At 30.9% G+C, this 26,477-nt stretch overlaps 2 protein-coding genes across 7 annotated transcripts in view; one reads left to right on the plus strand and one right to left on the minus strand.

The window, feature by feature from the left end:
• The first annotated feature begins 653 nt into the window (after positions 1–653).
• On the plus strand, positions 654–25,531 carry LOC148623835 (uncharacterized). 2 transcript variants are annotated; one of them, XM_088566023.1, is made up of 9 exons: positions 654–726; positions 5,248–7,388; positions 7,708–7,793; positions 10,006–10,129; positions 14,847–14,984; positions 15,493–15,550; positions 19,324–19,392; positions 20,657–20,671; positions 22,290–25,531. In XM_088566023.1, the coding sequence occupies exons 2-9, from the start codon at positions 5,274–5,276 to the stop codon at positions 22,487–22,489; spliced, it is 2,805 nt and encodes a 934-aa protein (XP_088422149.1). In that variant the 5' UTR covers positions 654–726; positions 5,248–5,273; the 3' UTR covers positions 22,490–25,531. The 2 variants fall into 2 exon arrangements, with proteins under 2 accessions (XP_088422149.1, XP_088422150.1); XM_088566024.1 differs by lacking the exon at positions 20,657–20,671.
• LOC148623836 (endoplasmic reticulum membrane-associated RNA degradation protein-like) overlaps positions 24,538–26,477 on the minus strand; it is a 51,690-nt gene continuing 49,750 nt past the window's right edge. For all 5 annotated transcript variants that reach the window (XR_015919519.1, XR_015919517.1, XR_015919518.1 and 2 more), the window contains one exon: positions 24,538–24,875. Coding sequence is in view for 2 of the 5 variants with exons in the window: in XM_088566028.1 (XP_088422154.1) it covers positions 24,866–24,875 (10 nt within the window). In the remaining 3 variants the exon portion in view is untranslated. The remainder of the gene's footprint in view (positions 24,876–26,477) is intronic.

Here is a 26,477-nt window from a genome sequence, read left to right on the forward strand (position 1 = left end):
TTCATTTAGATGAAATAATTCATATTATGTATGTGAATTTATAACTGTTTTTGTTGAAAAAAAATCAATTTGTAGTGATATTTATATGTAAATCTCTATTTTTGTATAAAATTATATCAAAATATGTACATAAGATTTTGATTATAATTTTATACAAAAATAGAGATTTACATATAAATATCACTACAAATTGATTTTTTTCAACTTTTTCAAGGAATTTTTAAATAAATATTCAGTAATTACTGAATATTTATTTAAAAATTCCTTGGATAAAAAGAATTTTATTTTCCAATGTTGGGAACCAAAAGAATGTTTCAATTATCTTTAAAAATGAACAAGTTATGATGATATAAAGTTGATACCCTATGCCACTCAATGGATTTTTTGCCAACCAAAACCAAATCACAGGTAAGTGATGACATCACGAAGAACTCTCCTATATTATGTCTCTGATGTGATGTGACATACATATGTCCCTGATATTACAATAATTTAATACGAGGAAATTTTTTTGGTCATTTGTCTGAAAAGACATGATTTTGAACACTATTTACTGGTCTATATACACTGTATATCTTTTGAAAAATATGTACATGTAATCTTTGAGGAAGCCGGTTCGTCGTAGTGCGTTGTTACTTAATATTTTTCCTTATCAATTTGACAAAGCGGAAGAAGAAATGATTTCTGGGTAGATTATTTTTGACAGATGTTATGAGGGAATCCCAGGTGTGCAACTTTTCAGAAATATTAAGAAAATAGTGATCTTGAACATTTTTTTCTTGATTCTTAAAAACAAATACCTTCGCTCTTTAATAGCCCAACTAGAAATTGATAGATATCGACAACAGACGTCTCTCACTGGTCCCAGAGAACGACGATCGGAACCTTACGTTTGGCCTTAAGTGTATTGTCAAGTTTTAATATTCCCTTCCCTTCTCCTGTGACCCTCTTATGTAGTGGATTCGATTTCTAGCTGGCTTTTGTAATCCAATAAGGAATAACCAGTTTATTTTAATATGACCAATGTTGTACTGGTCTTACAATTTCCATGGCAAAATGAGACATCATTAATACATTATATCACTACACTCAGCGACTTTTGCTTCTCTAACACTTAAGTTTGAGTTTCAAATCCATATTAGTCCGTGAAACACAGTGTGAGCCGGATTTTTTTACAGTGAAATGTGAGTGTTACACCCACCCATCTGTGGATGTATAAACTGAGTTTCACTCAGGTCGGACTTAAGTGTTAGAGAACAATTCCATTCTGAGTGTACTGTACAAGTGAATTTTTGTGTACAATATACATTAGTAGTTGTACAGTTTAAATCACATGTTGTGTACAGAATGTGACCATTGTCCTGTTGACTATGCCATCTTGAAAATAGCTCATCTTATATATATGGGGAACATCTCAGAATGTTTCTTCAACTTAATTTATTTGGCACTCTTGCAGAATTGATTTTAAAAATAAATGGTACAGTAAAACCAAGTTAAGCTTGCTCTTCAATGCATAGAAGTTTGTCTAAAAATTCACTACTCTGGAACTTGAGAAACTTCTGTCCAAGCAAATCATTACATCATGACTCATTGACACTTAAGAAATAGTGAAAATGCAGGCTAGAAAAAGGTGTTTAAAAGACAGTTATTTTATTTATTTGGAACTACTGTTATTTTAAAAAAGGATACTTACAGTACGAAAGGTCTTGATTAAACACTGTAATAAATGCCAAACCTGAACTGTTCTACCAATAATTTTACAAAAATTAGGAATGTCCTTTGCTGGCTCCAGTCCTACTAATTACTAAAATTCCTAGACAAACTTGGCAAAATGATACATGAAATCTTATTTGATGAAAAGGGAACCTAGTACTTAATGCTTCAGACTTCACACTGAAGGCCATTGACTTCCTCATATTATTTTATTTTATTTTTTTTTATTAATTTTCATCAGTCTACATTGTACCTGCAATTTTTTTCTTTTTTTTTTCTGCTACATGTACTAAAATACTACTGACATCCCTTTAAGTGCACAGGCTTGTCAGTAGTCAGATGGATAATTGTGATTAAATTAAGCCCATATTTTTCAAAAGGTATTGATTAACCTTAAGTAATGTTTGCCAATGGCCTAATTTACTTTTAAATATAGAAGGAAATGTGTAGTGAATAATTTTTGAAAGCACTTTTTATAGTGCTTGTCAATTTCCTCATTGACAAAGGACTTTTCAGGATTGTGAAAAAATTTTGACCTCATTTCATTACCAGATATCATTGAAGGTACACAAATTTTGACAGCCTTGTGCCCTTAAATGGTTCAAATGAAAAGTTACAGTTTTATTATCCCATCTCAACAGGTGTCTAAATTTTGTTTACACAATTATTCAAGCCACTAATTACACTAATGAAGCATATGGAGTAAATGTCTACTTCTTGACCTTTCATGTGTGACTTCATTGCAGACAGTTAAGGATCAATAAAGGTCAAATGCAGATCTGATGTTCTGCTGGGAAAATTCCTTTATTTTATGATATATTACCATTTCTTTTTGTACTAGGTCTTCATTGTACATTATTTTTAAAGTAAGTAAACCAAATTTGGATATAATTGGTCATTACATTTCGTAATTACTTTTCTGCAATATTTATTATCTTAAAAAAATTATTTATGATGTAAATGAACTCCTCAGAGACCAATATTTAACATTAATGTGAAAAATTGACCATTTACCTGGGCTGCTTGAAACAGCTTTAAATTACATGTAACAGTTTAGATTGTACTAAAAATGGAATCCCTATTTCAAGCGAGAAATTGGAAAGGGCAGGGCAGGGTAGGTAAGAGGGGCATTTTTTTGGTATTTTTCCTGTTGCTTGTCTTTGTTTCTGCTATATGTGTTTGAGGGTTTTTCTGAAGTATTTTCACTCGATTTATTTTGTAGTCTTTGTATTATTCATTATTTGTTTGACACCTGAGCTCATGAATTGTTACGTTTTTTTTTTTCAAATATATAATGTCACAGTCAGACTTTGTGGTAGAAGTCTTCAGCATGATGAGATCTAATGTGGTCAAATTTTCATTTTAATCTGTTAAGCCATGTCGGAGTTATTGTCCTTTTTTGACATTTTTTTGCCATTTCTATTTCAAAAATCTTCTCCCCTGACACTACTTGACCAATTGGAACCAAACTTTGTATGGTTGTTCCTTTGGGTATCCTGCATAGATTTGATGTGGGGATATTTGATCCATCAAAAAACATGGCTGCTGTTAGTAAAAAAGAACATAGGGGTCAATAGTTTTTTGCATATATTTCCAAAACTGTTATGTTTAGCCATATTCTTTCAATTGCTGAAATGATCCTTATTATAAGGCCTACAAAAGTCTTTGGGGATAAAAGTTGTCAGACCACTTCATGTAAGAGTTATTTTCCTTGAAAGGGGAAGAATGACAGTTTTTTTTTTACAGTTTTCATCCAATGTTTTGATAACTAAGATAGATAGAAAGAAACATTCAAATGCTGACATGATCCTTATGATAAGTCTTACAAGTCTTCTTGAGTCAATATTGTTGGACTTTCTTGCCCTTGATAGGCAAAATTCAACCAGGTAAGCGGTTCAGGCTTGTGGAAGCCTCTCCTTTTTTCTGCTATCTATACTGGAAGTTTATTATATACAAAATTCAGAAATGGTTTGGACTGTTTAATGTTTCATACACCTTATGGTTGATATAAGGTCCAACTTATTCCTATTTCAACATCATTTCAAACGTCAAAACATAATGTTTTGCAAAGACAAGTGTCAAATTTTAAAATTTTTTTATGCCCCCGCAACAATAACTTGGGGGCATATTTTTTTACCCCTGTCCATCTGTCTGTAATACCGTCCGTAATTCTGTCCGTTCCATAAGTTTTCCACACTTTTTTTGAAAATCCTTGAAGATATTGAACTGATTTTTTGTATGTGAGTCTTTCATGATTAGTTACAGATCAAGTTAAAGTTTCGTTCCGCTACGCTGAGTTTTACCAAAATAATGGGCCCTGCACTTTAAAAATTGTATTGAAATAATAGTTTTTCGCTTTTTTTGTTGTAAATGCTTGGAGATATTTAACTGGTTTTTGGTATGTGAGTCTGTCATGATTAGTTACAGATTGAGTTTAAGTTTCGTTCAGCTATGCTGAGTTTTGCTCAAAACCACATGCGGGAGCATCATTTGTGTCTCACAGACAAAATAACACATCTGACAAAGTGCTTATTACAATTATGAGTTATGATATAGCTGTATGAAGGTTAAATGTGGGGGCATAACTTTATCTAGTTTATATCTGTTATTATTTTTTCTAATTCTTTTAGATACACCACATTGTTTAACACTTTTGGTTTTTTTTACCCTTAAATCAAGGGTGGAGATATGATAACATTTCAAATTACTGCACTGTTTCAATATTAGGGGCCAAAAGGGGTCTCTTTGTTTATGGTCAAATTTTTATCTTGTGTCAAATGTTTAATCTCAATCCAAATACAGATCTGTATTAAGCTTGAATGGTATGTCTATATTTGCCTTAACTTTTCATGTTTCAACCTCTGAGGTCATATCAGGCTTTGCATTTTATTTTTTTTTATCTTGAAACAAAAACAAGTACATGTAACTGAATGTGTAATGAAAATGTACAAATGATTTAAGGTAGAAAATAATAGATTCACTAATTGTCATAAAAAGTCATTTTTGATTGCAGCTCTAAACAAATGATCAGCATCCTGGCATATTTTAAATTTTCCATTAGCCGTATCCCTACAGTTATTGCTTTAAGTACTTCAATTCAAACTGATGTACAAATGTATCACTGCAACATGTATCTTTAAATTTAGAATATGGACTATTAAAATCACTTTTTCTTTAAACAAAGTTGGTTTCTCAGTAATTTTTATCGTTGATCTGTCCTTTCTTTCATTGATCTATTTTTATGGATGTTTCTCTATCTTTCGTATGTAACAAGATATTTGAAAAAACATCCGTCAAAACACTGGGAGTGATTGTGAAGTATGCTGTATCTCGGTCATATTCTTAACAGTTTAATATTGTACAAGCAGTGTATAGTTGCTCTACTAGTTTTTTTTGTATGACAAAAGTAGTCCCATTTATCAGTGTACATTAAAATGAACAAAAATGCAGTTTTGTTGTTGGAACTTTTTATTGTAACAATTAAGGATTAACCAAATGTTATTATGTATATATATTTTTTTGTTTTTTTTTCAGGTTTGAAAGAGTCATATGGATTAATCATGTCAAATATCATACCAATGGTTTCATCTTCCCCACCCCCTTTAGATGACACGGGGGGCTTTGATGACTGGGGTGATGATGATGATTTTGGTGGTTTCATAGCAGCAGAACAGACTACAAATACATGGGTAGCAAATGACTCAAAGACGTTAGATGAAGTCAATGCCAATATCAATCACATTGATAATAACTTTTCTAATGACATTAAAATGGGGAATTGTAGAGATAGAATATCTCCATTGTCCCTGACCATAAATAAACCTTTGATCAATGACATATCAAAAGAATCTTCAAACTGCAATACAGATTGTGATACAAATGTTTCTAGCAGTAAAGCCTCTGACACTATGAGTGGTAATTCAACTGGAGACTCTGGATTATTTGATGTTTCTCCGACGCCTGAAGACACAAAGTGTGACACATCACCTACACCTATTTCAGAGGACACCAATACTGAAAACTCAGAGCAGTCTATGGAAACATTCCAAAACACACCAGATGACATTCCAGTTAGTACAATAGAAAACATAGGTGTAGAGTTTAGTGGTAATATAAATGATATCCAATATACTAGAAGTAAAGATGATAAGATTCCTTGTGTAGAAATGGAGAATGCTTCAAACTTTACAGAACAAAGCATTACCGAAACTTTCAAGGAGAATCACAGTGATGAAGTTGATAATTCAAATTTATGTAGTCCAAATACTTTCATATCACAAACTGAACAGTTATCTAGTCATATAGACAATAAAAACGGTGATGATCTCAAATCTAGTCATACTGATAAAATCCAGGAAAATACAGAGCATTCGAACTTCGACCATTCTGGGAATGATAAAGAAGTTATACAAACTTATACTGAGGTTTCTGATAATTCTTCAACAAAGGGAATAACTGATGATGAATTAAATCATCATAGCACTCAAAATCCCTCAGAAATAAATGGTAAGGAAAAATTAGATGCAGATTTTGGTGATGGGAACAAGGATTCTGCACAAGAAATTAAGTCCATTCCTAAAACTGAAAAAGATTTGCCCTTTAGAAATTTTTCAAAAAACGAAGGTAATGAGAGTGTTAATGAAAAGCCTCTTAATGAAGACAGTGCTCTCCCATTAACAAACTTAAGTGCAATAGATAAAAGTGAAAGTGAGCAAAGTTTTCAGGAAACAAATATTGTAGAACATATGACAAAGGAAGATGATTTAAATAGTCAGGAACATGAAAAGGATGATGATTTGAGGAATGATTTAAATAGTCAGGACCACAAAATTGATGATTCAAATAGTCAGGACCACAAAATTGATGATGATTTGAATAGTCAGGACCATGAAAAGGATAATGATTTTAATAGTCAGGACCACGAAAAGATTGTTTATACTGAAAATGATGGTGATGATTTTGCAGATTTTAGTTCAGCAGTGAAATGTAATGGAACTACAGAATCTGTTGTAAAATCTGGAAATAATGAAAACAGTTCAGAAACCATGCAATCTTCTTTAAATGATAATACAGGGGATGATGACTTTGCAAATTTTAGCTCAGCTCCTATCAGTGATTGTACAGAATCTTCTCTAAGAAGTAGTAATGACTTGGATGATAAAAACAGTTCAGAAACAGTTCAAAGTTCTTCAAATGATGCTACAGGAGATGATGACTTTGCTAATTTTAGTTCAACTCCTATTTGTAATAGTGATGAAGCTCCTTTACATTCTGAAGAGGGTGGCTCAGAAAATTGTTCAAAATTATCCATACAACATGAAAATGATAACTTTTCTCAATTTTCTGCATCAGGTATTACTAACAAAGAAACTGAAGACTTTGGTAACTTTAGTTCTCAAGAAAATTTTGAAAATGGTGAAAGTGATGATGATTTTGCAGATTTTAGCTCAGCTACTGTGAAGGATGATGACTTTGGAACTTTTGGCACTGTTTCAGTAAATGATGGTGATGATGGTTTTGCAGATTTCAGCTCAGCTCCTATAAAAGACAACAATATTACAGATTCTAGCCGTAACAGTGCTGATAATGATAGTAGTAATGATGACTGGGCAGCATTTGAACAAACAGATAAGGAAGTTGAATGTAAATCAGAGACAAGCCTGCCTCCAAAACAGGTATTTTCACCATGTTCATATTACAAATATTAACCTATAAAATGGGTCTTACAGTAAACATGAACCTTCAGGAAAACTTAAAGGTTTTTAAAAAGTATTTGAAAGTTAACAAAAATTGTTCATGTCAAAGCCAAGTTCTTGCTAGGTCTAGTTCCATGTTAACAGGATAAAGATTATCTCTTACAGTGTTAGTATTATCACAGGATTTGCTTCATCTAAACTAGTACTAGACAACTTGTTACCATAATCCTAACTGTTCTGTTTAATAAACTAATTGTAGCTATCTCATCATGATTTCCTTCCTTTACTTTGGTTTCAGACTAATTTCAGCAGAATGGTTGAAGGGTGTTTTAAGGATAGCATTGAACTTTCTCAGGATACGGAGGACATTGATTTGACTTTAGAGTAAGTCTCAGGTTTAACAGTCAAGGGTTTTGAAATCTTCTTTTCTAATCAAGTTTGCTGTATAGAGAATTAAATATGTTTCTTGAATGAGTTTTCTTAACGACAGACAGGGTAGTTCATGTCCAGTGTAAGTGTAATATATGGATTTTGTCTCGCTTGCAACGAAAGTTGTGGAAGGCAAGACTTAGATTTTGCTTTTCCAGCGACGGTGGCAGCAAAGACATCCACAAACTTAACATTAAATTTTCTGACAAGTTCATTTAAACATGAACCGCTTACCGCGGTATGCTACATGTAGGTCAGTGATATTTGGTGTGCAGATGCATTACCATCATTGCGTGACAAATTCATGTCAATTTTATGCATATGCCCCTGCAGTCATGCTCTGTTGACATAAAAAATTTAATGTTAAGTTTAAAGTTGTGATAAATTCATTTCAACATGAACCCCTTATGCTAGATCAATGATATTTGGTGTACAGATGCATTACCACCGTTGCATCACAAATTCATGCCAATTTTATACATAAACCTCGCAGCCTCGGTTTGTAGACTAAGAAAATCTAATGTTAAAAGTTTAACATTAAGGTTTCTTCTACCATATTTTGGTGTGTATAATGCACATATTTTTACATCAAAATAATTTCCAGAGCATGGTGGTGCATATTATGCATCAGTATATAAGATTTGGCTAAGAAATAAAAGATTTTTGTAAGAGAAAAAGATTGCGTGATTTAAACAAACAAACTGGAAGTGAAATGTTACTGAAAGAATTTTTATATAATCATTAAATACGTCTTTAAGTATTGAATTTTCAATGATATTGTCTTCAAATCAAGTTTAAATGTCTTAATGACGTGTTTCAGATATAGATTGTACAATATTTCTTTCATATAAAACATGGTTAGAGATTAAAATGAAACAACTAAAGACCAAAAAGTAACAAAGTCCTTTTTTGTCAAACCCACCTTATTGAATGCTTTTACAGCTGAAAATGAAATTAAAATTATCCAATTTATGTAGCTACCGATCTTTACATGATGTTTAAATGTGAATAGAAGTTTCTTTCCTTCACATTTATGTAGGAAATACTAGATCAAGGTAAATTAATTGACCGATCAAGTACAAAATACCAATTTTTTGTCTTACAAAATTCTACTGCAATCTGTGTCTAAAAAAACTTTTATTCGCATGTTTTGACATTCAAAATTGCTCTGCACACAATACATAAATGTGCATTATACACACCAAAATGTAGACACATCTTTACTTAAATCCCTTCTATCTCAATGTGATGCAATAAAAAAAAACCAATTAATCCCAAGCTACTCAAATTTTTGCTGTTCATAATCACATGTTATTTTAAAAAGAATTTTCCACTTGAAATATTTCGCATTTTTTAATTTGTCTGATATTCCAGTTCCTCAATTTCCCCGAATTCGGGTGCAGAAAAAAGAGGTAACTCGAATGAAAATGGAATCCCCAGCAGACAAACACAACAGTGTTTCTAAAATTTACATGGTGTTTCATTTTGTTGGTAGGTTACATAAGGATGATTTTCATTTGTATCCCGGGTAAAGAAAATTGATGGCAGGGTCAGTAGATTGAGAAATTCCCTTTTGACTTTCGAGATTTTCTAAAGTAATGTCGATATCGGATGGAAAACCTTACATGTTCCAAATAGATACCTGCTCCAAAGGAAGATAAATGTTGACAAAATGTTGGTCCGCAAGTCAGGAATTGACAATATGGAACAGGCGAGACTTATATCTGTGACAACAGTTTATCAAAATATTGTATGCTTTTTATCCCCAAAAAATGAAGTGGGATAAATCTTAACGTCTTCATTCTATACATACCTGATTTTCTTTAAAGGGGAAATTACAGTTACAGTTAGTCTTTTTTTTTTACCATATGTTCACTTTGGATTTCTGCAATTTTGCCTCTTCTTGGTTGGCTCTGTTAAACCATTTCTTTATATACAATTTATTTTTACTTTGAATTTGACTTACCAGTTGCATAAAGACACTTTTCTAGTGTGACCTATATCATTTAATAAAAAACCTGTGATGAAACATACTTACCTGATTTTACTGTACACATGTATATGTAGTACATGTGCCAGTAGAACTGAGTTAAAACTGAGTACCGGTAGCTACATGTAGGTAATGCTCATGTACCAGTAATTGTATCCATTTTCTATCTATTTGTAGGCACAAAGAAAGCCATTTGTGGATAAAGGTACAGGAAGTGGATAATACTGGTTTAATTAAGTGGACTCAGTGTTCTTGTAACAGAAATCTGTTTGTCTCACTCAAGATTGATACCAAAAACATAGTAAGAAAATCAAAACCATATTAGATATTTATTTTAGTTATTCATTATTTATTTTTATTTTCACAGTTAAATAAGATTTGCTGTTTTTTTTTTTCATATTCACACAAAAATAAGATTTGGTTTGCACAAAGAAAGATGAAAATTTGGTAGAAGTGATCATAATTTTACTTTTAGTGTAAAGACAGGAAACTTGCAAACTATATTCTCCAGGAGCAGCTCACATCAAACCTTAATAATATAAGTACATTTTATTGAAAAATGAAATGCTTAAGAAACCAAAATAATGAGGATGGCTGCATTATTGAAATGTAAATTTTATTCAATAGAAATTTCCATAACATGTTTACAATACATTGTGAAGACAGTAAAATTATTTAAAGCTGCATTAGCTGTCATTGTCATAATTTTTTGTTTCTTTTGAAATATACCTTAACTTTTATTTATTATTTCTACCAATTTGTACTTTTCTTGTAAGATTTCATTTGATATCCATGAATTAAATACATTAAATACATGAAATAGGAGTCTATATATTTTTTGTCCTGCAAAACAAAAAATCGACCGTAATCCGTGCATGTGCTGTAAGGGTCACTTCTTTAGTAACAAAATCTGATTGCAAAGTGAAAGTTGTTATTCAATGCCAAGGAAGACCGATGGACTCCAGCCATAAAAGAAAAAAGTTCGAATATAACACAAGGATCCTTTTGAAATTTACATATTGTGATATAATGCGGCTCAAATATGGTCAGTATTTATTTGAAAACTAATCAAGAAATAAATGAAATGAAAAGACATGTGCTTACCTGTGTATCCGTTACTGTTATTTTTTTACCAGGGTTAAAGTATTTTTTACCCTGGTGAATGTCTTGTTGGCAATCTTCGGAGCTAATGGTGAAAAATAATTAGATCAGACCTATCGATCTTCTCTGATTAAAAAAACGTTGTTTTCACAATATTCTGTAGGTATTATTGGCATTTATTGCTTCAATTGCAATATACAAACTTATTTCATTGAATCAGCAAAATTCAGTAGAATCAAAACTGAACAAATTTGGCAGCTAATGCAGCTTTAACTTCAAGTAAAAGTGATACATGGATACATTGTGTATTAGGCTTACATTTAAACCAGATTCTAAGCCTTGTATGTGTAATTTGTTCATTTTAAGTCACAGTCTATTCTTATTGTTCCTATTTTCAAATCATGAATTTTTAAATAGTACAAAAATATATCTTTCAGCAACAGGTTTTTAATTGATTCTTTACGATAAATCAAGTGAAACCAAATCTTATTACCTCTATCATGTGTATATGTTTGTAGTAGTATGTAGTATCTATTTCAGTATTTAATTACCATTTTTAGTAGTTTATATTGCCTTCATTAAAATGCATGGATTAAATCTTCAAAAAACGCATTGAACATGTATACTGATAGGTGTAAACAAAAATATTCATTTATTGACTTCAATAAATGTCTTTGCTTATATAGGTGGTTTTTTTTCTTTACGTGGGTAATATTTTTTGCCGAAATTAGCCACGGAAGTGAGAATCAAACTGACTAAACCAAGGAGCCAGTTCATTAACTTTTTTAAATATGAAACTGAGATATTGAGATATCAGATTTTTTTTTATTTTTGAAAAAAATGTCTTCTTTGGCAATTGCTAAAAAAGAATGCTTCGAAACTAAACTACATTTTTTTGTCAGAAAACAATTCATTTGATTTTAAACGTTGAATGTGTGTACCAGTAGGAAGAATTTATAATTTATTCATATCCAAATATATTTTTTTATTTATATCAGAATCCGTTAAAGCCATTTGAAATTAACAATGTATATCCTGCATACTTGGCTAATTTATTCATAGATTTCTGAGTGTTTTAATAATTAATTACATACATTAAGAAAATGAGAAGTAATCAGATTCTACATTACATATACAAGAATGTCTGTACTTAAAGTAGGTGTTTTTATAAAAGTTTTTGCATGTTGCCTGTGTTCTGTTGGTGATATGGGTAATTTAATGCAATTATTATTATGTTCTTTGACATGGCTTCCAAGTTTTGAGAAGCAACATCCATAAGATTCGCAAAATTTTATAAAGTTGATTCCACAGAACTAAATAAAATGATCAAAGAATGTGATGAAATTTGTCTTAAACTTGCAAATCTTATTCGTGTTGCTGATGACTTGACAAGTCTGTTGTTATTTTTTTTTTTTTTTTTTTTAAATTATTTTTATTGTTTGCCAGTATTTAACTGTAACATAGTATTTGCATAACCCACCTTAGTCATTGTCATAGTATTTATTTTTATACCATTACCATTCTATTTGACCAGTTGAAATGTATTGACCGTATACAAGTGATATACAATGTGCCATCACTGACTGAATATAACTTTTTTATTGTGATGTCACAAATGTTACATTGTATTGAAGTTACCAGGATGTCACCTATTTTGATTTTAAAAAGACATTGTTTATCTTGCTTATTGTGTTATTTTTCTTTTTAAATTTTGTTGCATTTTTAAGTCAATAAAAGTGCACTGACCCAACAAAAACTTTTATACATGAATTTTGCTTGAACCGGTTCAAGAGCTCAGCAACGCCTTTCATTTTCCTGAATTTTCAGCCCCATCTATACTTCAGATTTATTTCAAGACATTGCACTGTTATTGTCTAATCTGTAGTGATTGTAGACTAATCTAGCTATCATTCAAATCCTTGCAGTTTTTTTAGCATCATGTTTTTTTACTTTTTTTCTTGTAATTGAAGAAGATTCTAGATTTCATACATGTATTCAAATATATTTACATTCAGCATTAAACCTGTTTGAAAATGCTCATTTGATGATCTCTTAAATGATAGGGCCAGTGTGTAGTTATTACTTGATTTAACAGACCCAGCAATATGTTTTTATACATAAATTATACTTATATAACATTCTAATATGCATATCGTTATCATGGAGTGTCATTACTATTTTAATTTCATCATTATTTCCAAGGATAACAGTACATATCATTTAAACAAATTCCTAATTCTGGATAAGTTTTGTATATTACATTTCAATATATTGTGGGGATGTCTTTATCATATCAGTTATAACTCCTTAATGACACAGCTTTGTAAACTTTTGTAATTGACACTTATTAAAAATGCTGGAATTTTGATATTTAATTCAAATTTGATGATTTGTAGTTAAGGGAATTGACATTATGAAATTGTTCCACTTTTAACTGGACATACATTAGTTTAAATATCCATCTTACCAGATTATCATTTAAATTTCCTTGAAAGGTTGGGTCCATTAGGAACATAAAATCATGTGAAATAGATTGTCAGTGAAATATTATATGTCATTTTAATGTATTGTTCATTTGTCTGTGATTGCATGAAGATGGTGATGTTTGATTTTTATTGAACAAAATTTATTATTAATTGTTAATTTTTTATCAGTCATTGTTTTTTGTAAACAGATTATTGGCATTTATAAATTATTATTAAAAGTGTTTAAATAGTTGCTTGTATTTTTGTTTGAAATAGCCTTTGAATAGCTTCATCTTCATAAAATCACAGTCAAGTCTCTTTAAATAAATAGTTCAAAGGTTTGGTATGTTGTAACTGAAGAGTTTACTAAAACAAATACAAAAAAATGTGTACCATATATTGTTTCAAGATGATCCTCTGAATGGCAGTGTTTTACATTAGTGTATGTGCAGGTCTGTTATAAGTAAACTACTTCTTTGAGAAAATTACTGGAAATTGCATGAAATTGACCCAAAAAATGATAGTTTGTTTACAAAAGTTTAGTCACTTAACTGTATTATTATGGATAGCTCAGTTCAGTTGTTACTTACAAAATAGACCAATATTTGTCAAGGTTTGATTGACCTTGAAAGTAGATACATGATTGATTGAAAGGACGCTGCCGAGATTTATGTTGGAAAATGTGATGATAATATCTATTTTTAGCCTAGTTGATATGGTGAAGACCTCCTTTCTTAAGGGATCAGCACATTTGATTCTTATTTTTAAAGTGAACATGTTAAAGTCTTAATTTTACAATAGTGAGAGGAAAAATAGTTTTGACTAGAGGAGAATAAATTTCTCCAATTAATTTTTTAGATAAATTGGATGATGATAAATGGCAGAAAATCTCTCAGAGAAATTTAATCACCGCTAGTGGTTAAAAAGTCTTGTGACTTAAAATTGGAGAAACAAATTTCAAAACATTTTAATTGTGAGAATTTTAAGGGCTTCAATTGTTGCAGTATGATAAATGTACTATTTCTTAAAGATGTTCTTTTTGATTTGTTTAAAGATAATGGTAGTCAGATGAGTTTTTAAGGCTCCTTTGAACCTCATGACTGCACACTGCTTGCGGTCCCACCATTGTTAAACTCTTTAACTTGCTGTGGTTGTAATCATAAGAAAACTTACCATTCCCTACTACAAAGTGATTAAGTATTAAGTTGAATGGAAACTCTATCTTCTTGTCTGTCTACAGGGTGTTGTCTGTACTCCATATAGATTGTGCTTATATCTTGTATTATGTTTCCTTGGTTGTTTTGTAGTGTTGGTCTTACCGCTAATTTGATCTGGTAATTTGGTAGTTCATGGACTCATGTAGTTGACATATTGCTATCTTGTATGCATTCTTTATCATCCTGGTATACAATGTTTTTTTTTGTACTATAGATGAGAAAATTTCTGTTGTAGTTGCTAGGTCACAAGAAACCAGCAGTGCCAATCTATGCTGCTCATCTGACTTTACTGGAGCCTACCAAAGGGGCACCTAACTTATTACAACCAGAGGTTACAACTTTAGTGGATACCAATAAGCAGGAAGAGGTCAAGGTTAGAAGTACTTTGATCTGAATCTTATTAATTATTCACAAAAGATTTATTGATGTTCACATAATAAAATGCTATTTTTTTCTTGGAGCATTATAAATAGACAACACAGCTGTCTCTGTAAGGGTCTTACAGGTACATAGATAATATTTTGTACAGTTCCATGTAAATTGTACACATTCAGTGGCACACAGCGGTTGCATATTTTTATGAAATTTTGTCTGTAGCGCATATGTACTTAAGTCAGAGTAAAAACCAACATAAAAGTTGTTATCATATTTTGGTTGTCATGGAAACCACACTTTTAAAACAAGAAGAAAGATGAGAGGCCTTTTATCTGCAACAATTTGTAATTGGATTTAATTATAAAAATGATGATTACATAATGGTATAAAGAATAAAAAAGCCATCGAACTATATTTCTTATATTTTCAAAATGATTATGAACATCAGAAATGAACATTGATTTTGGTCTACAATAAAAAGCTTAATTATGTTTGAATAATTGTAGGACTTGCCTCCAGTACAGTTTGACTGGACATCAAGTGGTTTAAAAAATCCTCTAGAAGGTATAGTTGTACATAGTTTTTTTGGGTTTTTTTTTTTTTGCTCAAATGATTGACAATTTTTCAAAGATCAACTCTGAAACCCCAGTTGCTAATATTTTGAAACTATTTAGGGTTGATGACCTCAATGCCCTCTACAGTATCCATTTTTTGTGTGGCTCAGCATGTTGCTGCAGCCTCTCCAAGTTGCATTTGAAACTATTTGGAAACCCAATTTTGCCTTTATTTCTGTTAACAATCTATTTTTTTATGACCAAAAAAAAAATTTGGTCATATACTGGTATCACCCTGTGATCATCATCTCTGCCATCTGTTGACTTAAGTTTATTTTCAATACCTTGAGTAAAACTTTTATGAACTGTATGTCCATATGCTGCAGTGTGTCAAAAACTAATATTGTGTCCACAGTGGACTCCACACATGCCTTAAGTGAACTGAGCTTGACATGCTGCAGTCCTATCATGCTGCAGCAAAACTCCGCAAACATCTTTATTGCATGACTCGTGTGTCTCAGTGGGTGGCAGGAATTAATTATATACATTTGTAAATGTGAGTTCTGTGAAACAACAACCAGTATTTTTAGTTCAGCAGAAACATGGTATTATTTGTTATGAATCTTATGGTTTAGACATAAGAGCCAAAAAGTGGTTAAAATATTTTTCTGTTTTTACCACAATACTGTTGAAGTACTATTGTTCGTGGGGAACCAGTTTTCGTTGTTTTCGTGAGTAGGCCGAACCACGAATTTGGTTCCCAATGAAAAGGAGATTCCCATTGATGTGTTAACTGAAAACCTCCAAACCATGAATTCAAGAATCCACGGACTTGGGTTTCTTCCTTAATCCACGAAAATTGGTATCCACGAATAAAAGTGCTTTCAAAGTAACTTGAAAGTGAATAGATCTCTTTGAAATTGTGCTGCACATTTCTGCTATGTACTATATAATGTTACATTTTAAAGGAAGATTTGATATGAAAACAAATATATGAATTTTGTAATTGGATTAAAACTGATTAAAAAAAGTAAAAAAAATCAAATAATCCTTACAAGTTACATAGACATATGAATTGTTGAAGTGATTCCTATTAACCTACTGTATTTTAGATATTGGGTCTTATTAGGCAGGAGCTGCTCTGGCTTCCGAAATTCCAGAAATGCCAGAAAAATCACCAGCAGCCATATTTTGTCCCCAGTTTTCAGAAATAAGAGCCAAAGGGTGCCAACAAAAATTATATTTTTTTTAAAATATGACAGTATTAAGTCCACTGATGAATTTTATTCATCAATTTATCAAAATAACCTCTCCATTCTTGACATACATATACCCAAGATTCATTTTTGATGCATGTATGAAGCAGATTTTAAGCTCCAGTCTGTCACTTTTCATATGCAAAATAATAATGTACTACTCCAGAAAGAGGTGTTTTATTTCTATCAAGGACTTTCTATTACTGTTCTCATATACATGTAGTACCTGATTTTAAAACATGTTCACCTTTATCCTTTATTGTCTAATTTATCTTACAATATAATTTGATTTTTTTTTTTTGTTTTTAACAAACTTGATTCTTTTTTTCAAGTGATAAAATTTCTACTATTTTGTAACATGGACCATTAATTGTGTTCCTGCTTAACTATCTTGATATCTGAATAGTATTTCCTAAAATAGATTTTGGGAATCCCCATTCTATTTGTTTACCTATTCCCCCCCCCCCCCCAAAAAAAAAAGTCACATGGCATAAGTGTAAACAAATGTCATCCATTTTTTTAATACTTCTTTCATTTTGAAGTGTTTAGGCACTGCCTGATGGGATAATCATTATTAATTGGGTTAAATTTATTCTGCTTTTGGGTAAGCCTGTTTCTGAATATATCACATGGTTAAACAGGGCTGTGAAGCTTGTGCCATATGTAGCCTTGTGCACATGGCCGTAATTGTGTTTTCCTTTGACCTGATGATGAGAGTTTTGATTGCCTCAATAATATATTTACATTTGACACCTCCCATGAGGATATTGTCAGTCATGGGGTTCATTCAACCTATGCCAATATTTTGAAAAAATTACATATAAAGGTAAAAAAGTATGTTGGTGTAGGTTGAATATTATGTAAACATAGTTGTCTTGTATAAACAATGTGACTAATTATTTGTAATTGGTTTACCTGTCAAATTATAATTATGTATCAAATTTATTTCAGCTTGTAATTATTTTATATGCTGTTTTTTGTATGATTTTGGTGATTTTTTTTTGTTGTTGATTAACTTTTATTTTATTTTGGTAAATTTTGTACATTTACTTCCATTTTAATTTGGTACCAATTTTATTTGTACATGTACAATAGTTTGTAATGATTGTGTTGAAAGTTTGTTGCATATCCATTTTAAGACTCCATATATTTTTGATTTAAAAAAAACCAATAATATTCAACATAAATTTTATTATTTTTTTTCATCATAATAAATATTCAACAAACAGACAATTCATCATAAGTTCATCATTTGGAAGTAAACATGAACAAATACAAGCACTGAATCAATACAATTTCAACATTCAAAAATAATGTTCATAGATCACTTTAAGTGTAACAAATGTGAGGCGGCATCGGCGTAGTGAGTAGTAGTGAGTTCACCATTCTGGAGTCTTTCTTTCAAGTTGCTGAGTCGGTTGTCTATTTCAATGTACTTGCGTTTTCGAGGTACACGCTTACCACCTGCTGCATTCTGTATGAGTCGTATTTCTGTTGCTGCTTGTTGTTGTTTGAGTAGAGTAATCAGGTCGTATACATTTGGGTGCGGATGTCTTGCTAACACATTAAGATGGCTTGGTATGTTCACCATTAATAAGATTCATGTCATGAAATAATTAATATTAAAATTAATATGCAATTAAATTAAAGGCTAAAATAGCTAAAAACGTCATCCCAAGCATGGATGGGCCACCATAAAATATAGAAAAAACAAAAAAAAGCTTAAACATCAACTATCATTAAAGGAATATTATCATGATTACCCTTAATTTCCAGATTAATATTTATTTAATATAATTTACATTTGATATGATTTTATTTCATTTCTTAATTAACTTATCAAACTTTATTCATATATTTATTTTTTAAAGTCTCTGATTTAACAAACTTTTTTATATATTAATTAAAATTCATCCTTGAAATAAAATGATTTTTTTCTATTTTTTATTACCTGAAAAGTACCTGTAATTAAGCCATAAATTATGGCTTAATTGTTAAATAAACACCTATTGTATTTTGTTTGTTGGCATTCCTTGAATATGATATTATAAAATGTTGGCATAGGTTGAAGACACCAGTCATGGTCATCTGGTCTAATTACATTTAATTGCCTTCAGTCGTATATTGGTCATGGTCAATTAACTGTGACCAGGTGTCAACACAATTGTTTAACTAGAGAGAATATCTGTTGCTGACAAACTTCCTGTCAATTTTAATATACAAAACCTAGGCGCCAAGAAAATCGCCAACTGGCTATTTTTGTCACCAGATAAAATTAAAAATTGCAAATTGCGACATTGGCGAAGCCCAGAGCAACCCCTGTATTAGGTCAAAGTATAATTGAAATTTTTTAGTTCTTTGACCACTCAAAGTCTATGTCAAACATTTAATTACAAATCCAGAGCTATTTGATATATAATTAGGGTTCAGGGTTCAACTTCACTGTTGTATCAAGCTGCACCACGTGAAGCGTTTTGTTAACTTTTTTGAGATTATTTGGTTTAAAAAAAAATTTTTTATATTCCAGAAAACAGTAAACTACAGAACCTAGATTTTCTGACAGTGAATGAGTCAGAACTTATTGCAAAGACAAAAGGTAAATCAGTGTATTAATATCCTTTGACATGGTTGTTAACTTTAATTTTCCTTGTTTAATTAAGGTAATAATAGGAATATAATTACTTCAGCTTGTTAGGTTAGTATTGCTGATTGAAAATTATTTTGAGCTCACCTGGACCGAAGGTTCGTGTGAACTTAAGGCGGTAGACCTAGGTTAAGGGACATAACTCATGAAGTCAGTGAAATGTTTGTATCATATTCAATTTCACCAAAGGCTATCAAGCTTCCATTTGACACAGAATGAAATTAATCTAAGTTACTTTGATGCTTACATGACATTAATGTAAAATGCTGAATACGAACATTCTGATGATTTGTAAGGGTTGTGTCCCTTACCCTAGGTCTACCTTCTTAAGTCATCAATGGTATACATCTTTCACATATTATTGATTAACCTTTTTCAAAATTTTCTGCCCTGAAACCAACAATATGCTCTAATCATCTTTGATATATTGTAGTTTCAGTGTTATTTCTGACATGTTTGTAATCTTGACAAAATGTGCCATCAAAGCTGTTAATAAAATGTGATGGTGTAACTCCTATTTTATGTCATATTTCAAAAAATAATAAAGATCCAGAGAATTTTAAGCCATACTCAACTCAGGTGGTAAATTCCTTTTTAATATATGAATTGCAAAATATTTATCTAATTTGACATTTGACATGGCAAATTACTGAATGCTTGTAACCACAACTATTACATGAATTTCGCAAATACTTTTTGTATCTGAAATACTGATTTAACTTTTGATTGTCAGATCAACTTTCAGCTGAGGAATAAGATGGTTAATAGGATAATTAATTGGAGTGAGTGAATATTGTAAATATTTTTTCATATGCCAATACAAGGCAGTGATTAAGGTGATAGACATAACTCTTGAAATCAATGATATGTTTATATCATATACAACTTCACTAAAGCCTATCGAGCTTTCACTTAAAATAAAATAAAATCAATTCAAGTTACCTTTATGCTTACATAAGATCGATGTAAAATGCTGAATACGAACGTTTCAGTGATTTGTAAGGTTTGTGTCCCTTACCTAAGGTCTGCCTCCTTAAATGAGTGCACAGAACTAGTTCATACCCATCTATAAAATAAACGTACCGGTAGTTACATGTACTGATGTAATGTGTTTACTTTTGAAATCATAATATTGTTAGTTACATTGTTGTAATGATGAGTGAATGAATGATTGTTTTTTTACCAAATTAACTCCAATGACCTTCTTTAATTGAAGACAAGTGGGATTGGGGTAAATATATATTTGTTGTCAACATTCTAATGTTACAAGTTGTGTTGTTCCAGTCTTTGTAGTAAAACATCTGAAGATTTCCAGAAGTATAATATAAAATATTATAGAATTGGCTTTTTTTTGTAATAGATCAACTATACTTATAATTCTACTTAACAAGTTTAAACTTGAAAGTTACAATAAACTGTTATTCATCAGCATATTTACAATTAATTGTTTTCTTTTAGATTTCAGTAAAAGGTTTCTTCTTGATCTACCTCTTTACTCTCAGTCTACCATCAAGATACATAATAAATATTTTACCACATGATATTACACTTCATTGTTTTTTGGTCTTGGCATAAACCATAAGAAAATACTTGAGATTATTTCTATCCTAGTTTTAAAAACTGATACAATTCTATAGTATTTGTTCTGTTAAGATCTTTAGAATAAACTATGAACAATTTTAATGTTTTTAATAAGATATTTGAATATATCTAATTATTTGTTATATTGCTGTTGTCACAGTTACAAGGAATGGATCACATTCATCAAATCAAGTACTATAGTACTGTCATTTTGCTCCTTCAGATAATTACATTGAATTTTCAACTGGTTCAAGGTGAAAAATGTCTGACTTTTTACAAAATAGTATGAATGTTGCAACTTAAAAAATGGAAACTTTTATCAGTGCTTGATTTGATTTCCAATTATTTCTTCTTTTTTCTACTTTTTGGTCCATCAGGCCCAAACACCATTTAACTTCAAACCTTACTTAAGTCTGAAAATATTTTTAGATGTTAACCATCGAAAATTTTGAAGCGGTAGATCTCTCTCTCAAAACATAACTGGGAGATTGTTGAATTTTTTATGAAATACTGGGAGGCTACTGCTGAAAGTGGGAGAGTTAACACTTATGCTATTTGCAGTGCTGTGAAATCTAATGTAACCATAGAAATAAGAATATTCCCTGATTGTTATGTGCCCATGCAAGTTGTTATAGAGGGTGGCCACATACCTTATCTTTCAGAATTACTTTGAGAGAGAAATTTCTATATACAGTGTTTGTGATGTGTGAGAATGCTCTCTTTCTGTTTTATTATTATCTTTTTTTTGTAAGGAAATCTAATTATGTTACGAAATTTTAAATGGGGATGGACTTATCCTGTACCATTACCCAGCATTTTATTTAAATCTTCCAACATGCTTTATTTTTGTGATTTATTAGTCCCCTACCCATTTACTTTTGCCAAAAGTGTCTTTGCATTAATTTCATCAGTCAGGCAAATCAGTTTTCCACACTTTTTCTTCCGGATTGCATTACTATGACAAGTAACATTTCAAGTCTAAATTTTTGCATTCTGTTCTCTTCAACAGATTTTTTTTTCAGTAGGGGACTTTGTATTGCCATGTAATATCCTCAGAATGCTTGTTATCATTGTTATAAGATATGGTTAATTGACGTGAAAACTTAACACAAATACATTTTAATCACATGTTTATGAATTCTGTAAACTAAGTAATATTATATGTATAATATGTGATTATGCATGCCTTTATGCTTCAAAAACTATGTATGAGGTTGAGAAGTATGACCGAGATAAATTGATATATGTGGTTTTTTTTATACTTGTAGCATTTGATGCAGACTTAATCCATGGACATAAACCAGCAATGCAGCCATTGCAAAATATTCTTGCCAATCTGAAAGCAACAAAGAAAACTCGATTAGAAGATTTGAGTAATGAAGCTGGCAGGGTCATAAGCCATTTACCAAACTTGTCTTTTATGAAGTCAAAAGTTCTCATGTTTCCTCTGAAGGACAACAATCTGTGATATATAATTTTACATCCTGTTTTCAAAAAGGAATGATATATTGAGGACACAGATTGAGAAGGCATTGTTTTCTTATACATCTACTTGTATACTGTACATACATAGGTTACTGTGTAAATAATATACTGGTATGTACACACTATGTATTTGAAAATAATTTCTTCTAAAATGTCAGTGAGCAAGCTGAAACAATGAATTACCTACCTCATATGGTTCTATCATTGCTGTTGTTCCTTAATATAAAGAGATGTAGATTTAGATTCCAGCCTTTATAAGATTTATTGTTGTATGTGTCATCATGTGTCATAGATATATTATAGTGAGTAAATATTGGGTGCCCATTGTGCTAATAGTCCAGGAATGCTCGGTATTAAAGGGCTGAATGATAGGTTAGCAAATGTTTAATTGTAATAGTAATTTAATCTCATGGGTGAATGAAATTCACTGATACTTTGTTACAATGTTAATTTGCTTTAAGAAATTTTTTCTATGATTGCCCAAGGACTGTCATGACTGTCACAGTTGTTTATTCTTTCTCAATAATGAATTATCATTGCTTAATAATTCATTTTATTTGATCATGAAATCAGTTTGTATCATCAATTTAAGGGTGAATTAAATATCTACATCATTCCGTATTCATGTACATTCAATTTGTCAATTTTGTGTAGATAACAAGTCAGTATGAAAAGTTTTCTTTTTTGACAAAATGAAATATTGCTGTTTGATAGAAGTACTGAATCACTAGGACACTTCTCCAACTTTCTTCTTCAAAATATGATATTCTTAACTATTTGTTTCACTGTGAGTATAGAACAAATATACAAAGTAAGGGGTCAGTTCATTAACACCAGTTTCAGGCCTATCATTTTGTAAAAAATTCACCTTGCTTTCTGAAAAAATCCTTTTTGCATATCTGTCATTTAAAAACTGATTTCTGATATTCTCATTCTATAAGGCTGACGCAACATTATTTTGTCAGAATGACATCACATAAAAAGTGAGTGGTTTTAGGGGAGAATTAGTTCATAGTTGTTACCAGTAGAGTGAAGTAGATATTAATATTGTAATTAATGATATACACTGAGTTAACTGGAAAACAAGCTAAACCAAGTATCTTCTATAGTACCTTTATATCAACTTCAATTTTTGAGACCTTTCAAATCTTAACACCTGTCAGAACAAAAACTTCAATGAAACTAAATGTTTTCATATGATTTCAGTGGTTGTGAAACTCGTTTGTACTTTCTGTCTTATTTTGTAATTTGAATGATGGAAATAATAAATGATAAAGGTAAAATACTACTGATTCTGCTGTTAAATGTTTGTATAGGACGTAGAGAGGGCAGTCATTTGACTTTTGGAGTGAGTAAGGGTGAAAAGATATGAGGTACTAGGGGAGCCACCTATAAAAGTTCTATTGATTTTTTTGTATTAATCTGTATTTTGTCAAGAGACCTGAATCCCATCCATTTACAAAGAATTAAAGTGCCTTCCACCTGTCCCTCATATGTTTTTCTGGAACAGCCCTAACTAAATATTTTGGAATAAAAAATATTGGTAGCCCCCTTACTCAAATATGCATTTGTTTTATTTGACATTCCCTAGTGCTTGTGCATAAGTAGAATGTTACTCCCATTCATGTATGAAATATGGTCACAATGTATGTGTAGCTGGTGATTTTTGTTTGTTCATTACTTCCTTGTAAAAGATATATTGTAAAGGTTACAGAATGGCTCTTCTTCCCTACATGCTAATTTTGGACTATTAATAAAATATAAAACTATAAATACAGGAGGTCAAAAGTTGATGTATAAAATATTTATTATTTATTTGATAATGTTATTTTCTTGCTTGATTGTAATTGAACAATAACATTATTTTTTTTATTTTTGGATACTTCACCTTCAAAAAATCTTTTTTTTTTTTCAATTAGAAAATGACAGTATTTTTCAGGATTGAATAGGATCATTTAAAAGTAATGTACCAGAAACATATTGTATGTTTTACTGGTTAGTTAGACATTCAATCATAATTAAGTACATTGATAAACTATTCAATTTTATTTGTTGCTCAATGTAACTTGAGCAATTTAAACATTTTCACTTGTCATAATGCCTTGATTTGTTTTAAAAATCCTCTTATTAGCTCACCAGATCTTTGGCTATCATTTGGCATCTGTCATCGTCAGTGGTCTTCAGGTATTACCTTTCTTTAAAATTCTTCTCCTTGTAAACCACCAAGTGGATTATTACTAAACTTGGTCACAAGCATCCTTAGGGTATCTTCTTTGAAAATTGTGTTGATTATATAGATCAAGAGTAAAACATGGCATCCGGTTCTATTTTTAAACCTTAGGAATCAAGTCACCAATTTCTACATATATCTAAAAAAAAAAATACAAGAGATAATGGAAAATAAATGTGACCTTTCTGCTTTGGCTTGGAGAGCTTTACAGGTTTACATTGGGTGGAAGCTGTAGGATTGACTCCTTGGTAAGAAAGGCAAAAAATAATGGGTTTTTTTTGGCAGTTTTAAGCAAATATCTTGAAAACTATAATTGATATAAAACTTTCTTTAATGAAATGATTCTTATGATTGTGTCTACAAAAGTCTTCATTGGGTCAAACCTTGTTGGAGTTATTGCCCTTGAAAGATGAAAAATGGTGTTTTTGCAGTTTGTAGCCAATGTCTTCAAAATAATTTTAGATAGAAAAAAAAACATTCAATTGATTGAAATGATTCCTGTGATAAGGCTACAAAAGTTTTTATTTGTGTCAAAGAAGTAGGACAACTTATTAGAGTTATATCCCTTGAAAAGTGAAAAATGAACCAGTGAGTGATTCAGGCTGCTGGGGGCCTCTAGTTCTGGTCTTCTTTGATTGGGAGAAAGGCTATACACATATTATCTATACAAGTCATTATAATTTTAGTGTATTGTACATTCCTGTTACATTTTGTGTCTCATTGTTACAAAGTGCAATTCTTAGAGATAGAGAGCAGTTGTTTATGTATACTCAGAAATAAAGTACTAGATGAACAGCCTGTTGTACAGCCTGCTTTTATTAGACTGGATAAAGATTATTTAAAATTATTTCTGAGGAAATTTGGAAAATTTCAAGAAGAAAACTTATATGTTAAAACAATATGTAAATTTTTTTATATGAGAGTAAAAATTGTGGTCGTATTATGTTATGAAACGGTCGTCGTTTTTTTTTCGTTTCTGTGCGATAACTTTAGTTGTAGTGAACCAGTCAATAGACCCCTGTCCAAGAATATTGTGTTATGACATTGGCAGACCCAGGCATTAAGATAAAATCAAACCAGAAGGAAAGCATTCAAACAAACTGGTAAAAAAATTGAAACAGATTCTAGAAAAGTACAGTGTACACACGTTTGAAATGTCACCGACTTGATGACTCTTTAACAGATGGATTTGACAACAGAAACATCGGTATACATTGCACATTCTTCGTTTTACATATAAAATAATTTTAAACACAACTCTAGGAAACGCACTTAACATACTGGAAAAAGTTAACACTTGCATACAAAATGCAACATGTGTCCAAATGAGTAACTCACCAACTTTTGCTAATACGTATGAGTAAAATTTATCAGTTTTGAAATTTTCATGCACAAGATTCATAATTTGACTTATAAAAAATGATGCGTTGAAAATATCATGTGTGCTCTAAAACTAATACTGATGGTGGGTGGGTTGGGATCAATTTTTTGGGTTTTTAATTTATCAAAATATCTTCTTTCGCTGGTTCATGCCTAGAACTGTCCTACTGTTTCTGAACACGTACTACACAAAAATATAGTCCAAATGTAATTCCTTTTATATCTTTCAATACATCTTTTATAACCTGTAAATAAGTTTCTGGCAATTCAAATCAATGCTATTCTATTATTTTTTTGCGAAAAAATTAAGATCTAGCCTTTAAATGAAAAGATTTCAGGAATTCCTTTTTGGGTGTTTAGT

This window comes from Perna viridis, chromosome 2 (assembly GCF_037379345.1).
Source record: "Perna viridis isolate PV_CMFRI_1.1 ecotype Kerala chromosome 2, ASM3737934v1, whole genome shotgun sequence".
In the NCBI taxonomy this organism is placed as follows: domain Eukaryota; kingdom Metazoa; phylum Mollusca; class Bivalvia; order Mytilida; family Mytilidae; genus Perna; species Perna viridis.